The following is an 837-nucleotide window of genomic DNA, read 5'->3' as shown; positions in this document are numbered from 1 at the left end:
GCCACATAGAAGAGAACAGAATACAGGCATGTCAGATCAAAGTTGCATACAGATTACTCATATGGGTTTCTGAAATTCTTCAGAAGTTCTGGGATGTCATATCCTAGCATATCATCGACAGCTTGAATCATCTTAGACTTTAGCCTTTCAAACTTGTCGATGTTATAGCCACCGAGCATCCCCCTGTAATGCTCGACACTTGGGAAATCTCCTGCCGGAAGATGGTGCTCCCTTTGAACCTGCAACGACAAGAACTAAGATCCTGAGAAATTGCCAATAGGGATACAAGACACTAGGGAAAAATTAGCTGTTCAAAACAATGCATTGGAGCTCTTAAAAACAATACCTTCATGAACTCATCCTCCAGGTTGTCACAAAGTCTTTGTTGAGTTTTAGCCTTGCCCATCATTGAAGGCATCTCCTTTTTGAGGTGGCTGATTATGTAAGCATGAATCTTTGCTGCCCTTGCACGCTTTACAAATTCATTGATCTGAAGAGGAAGTTATAAAATTGAAATAGGGTTCGAAGGAGATGTAAGTGCAAGGATAAGAGAAGAGCGTGGCCGAAATACCTTGCGGTCACAAGCTTTCTTGGGAACATCTTTTAAATCAGAAAGAAGATCATCCTGTTCTCTTTCAAAGAGGTCTTTCCCAATTGGACCAACAGCTGCTTCATTCACTGGTTTATCATTGAATGACCTGAAAAAGTTCATTGATAAGGATTTTGAAGTTAATTATGCTTCAATAGAGTATCTTGGTTTATATATATATATATATAAATTTTTGGAAAAATATATACTAATCACATAAATTAAATAAATATGAAATAAATAAATAA

The 837-nt window shown here is 37.2% G+C and overlaps 1 protein-coding gene across 1 annotated transcript; it reads right to left on the bottom strand.

Moving 5' to 3' along the window:
• Positions 1–6: 6 nt before the first annotated feature.
• Positions 7–698, bottom strand: LOC110034564 (EH domain-containing protein 1-like; the record flags this gene model as incomplete). The annotated part of the gene is made up of 3 exons (XM_020738816.1): positions 7–239; positions 347–490; positions 572–698. Coding segments are annotated over 3 exons (457 nt in total), but the record flags the coding sequence as incomplete, so codon positions are not given.
• Between the last annotated feature and the right edge of the window lie 139 nt (positions 699–837).

The sequence above is a fragment of the Phalaenopsis equestris genome, unplaced genomic scaffold (assembly GCF_001263595.1).
Source record: "Phalaenopsis equestris unplaced genomic scaffold, ASM126359v1 Scaffold190456, whole genome shotgun sequence".
NCBI classification, from domain to species: domain Eukaryota; kingdom Viridiplantae; phylum Streptophyta; class Magnoliopsida; order Asparagales; family Orchidaceae; genus Phalaenopsis; species Phalaenopsis equestris.
Note: the sequence above shows the minus strand (reverse complement) of the source record. Positions and strands in the feature narration are given on the sequence as shown.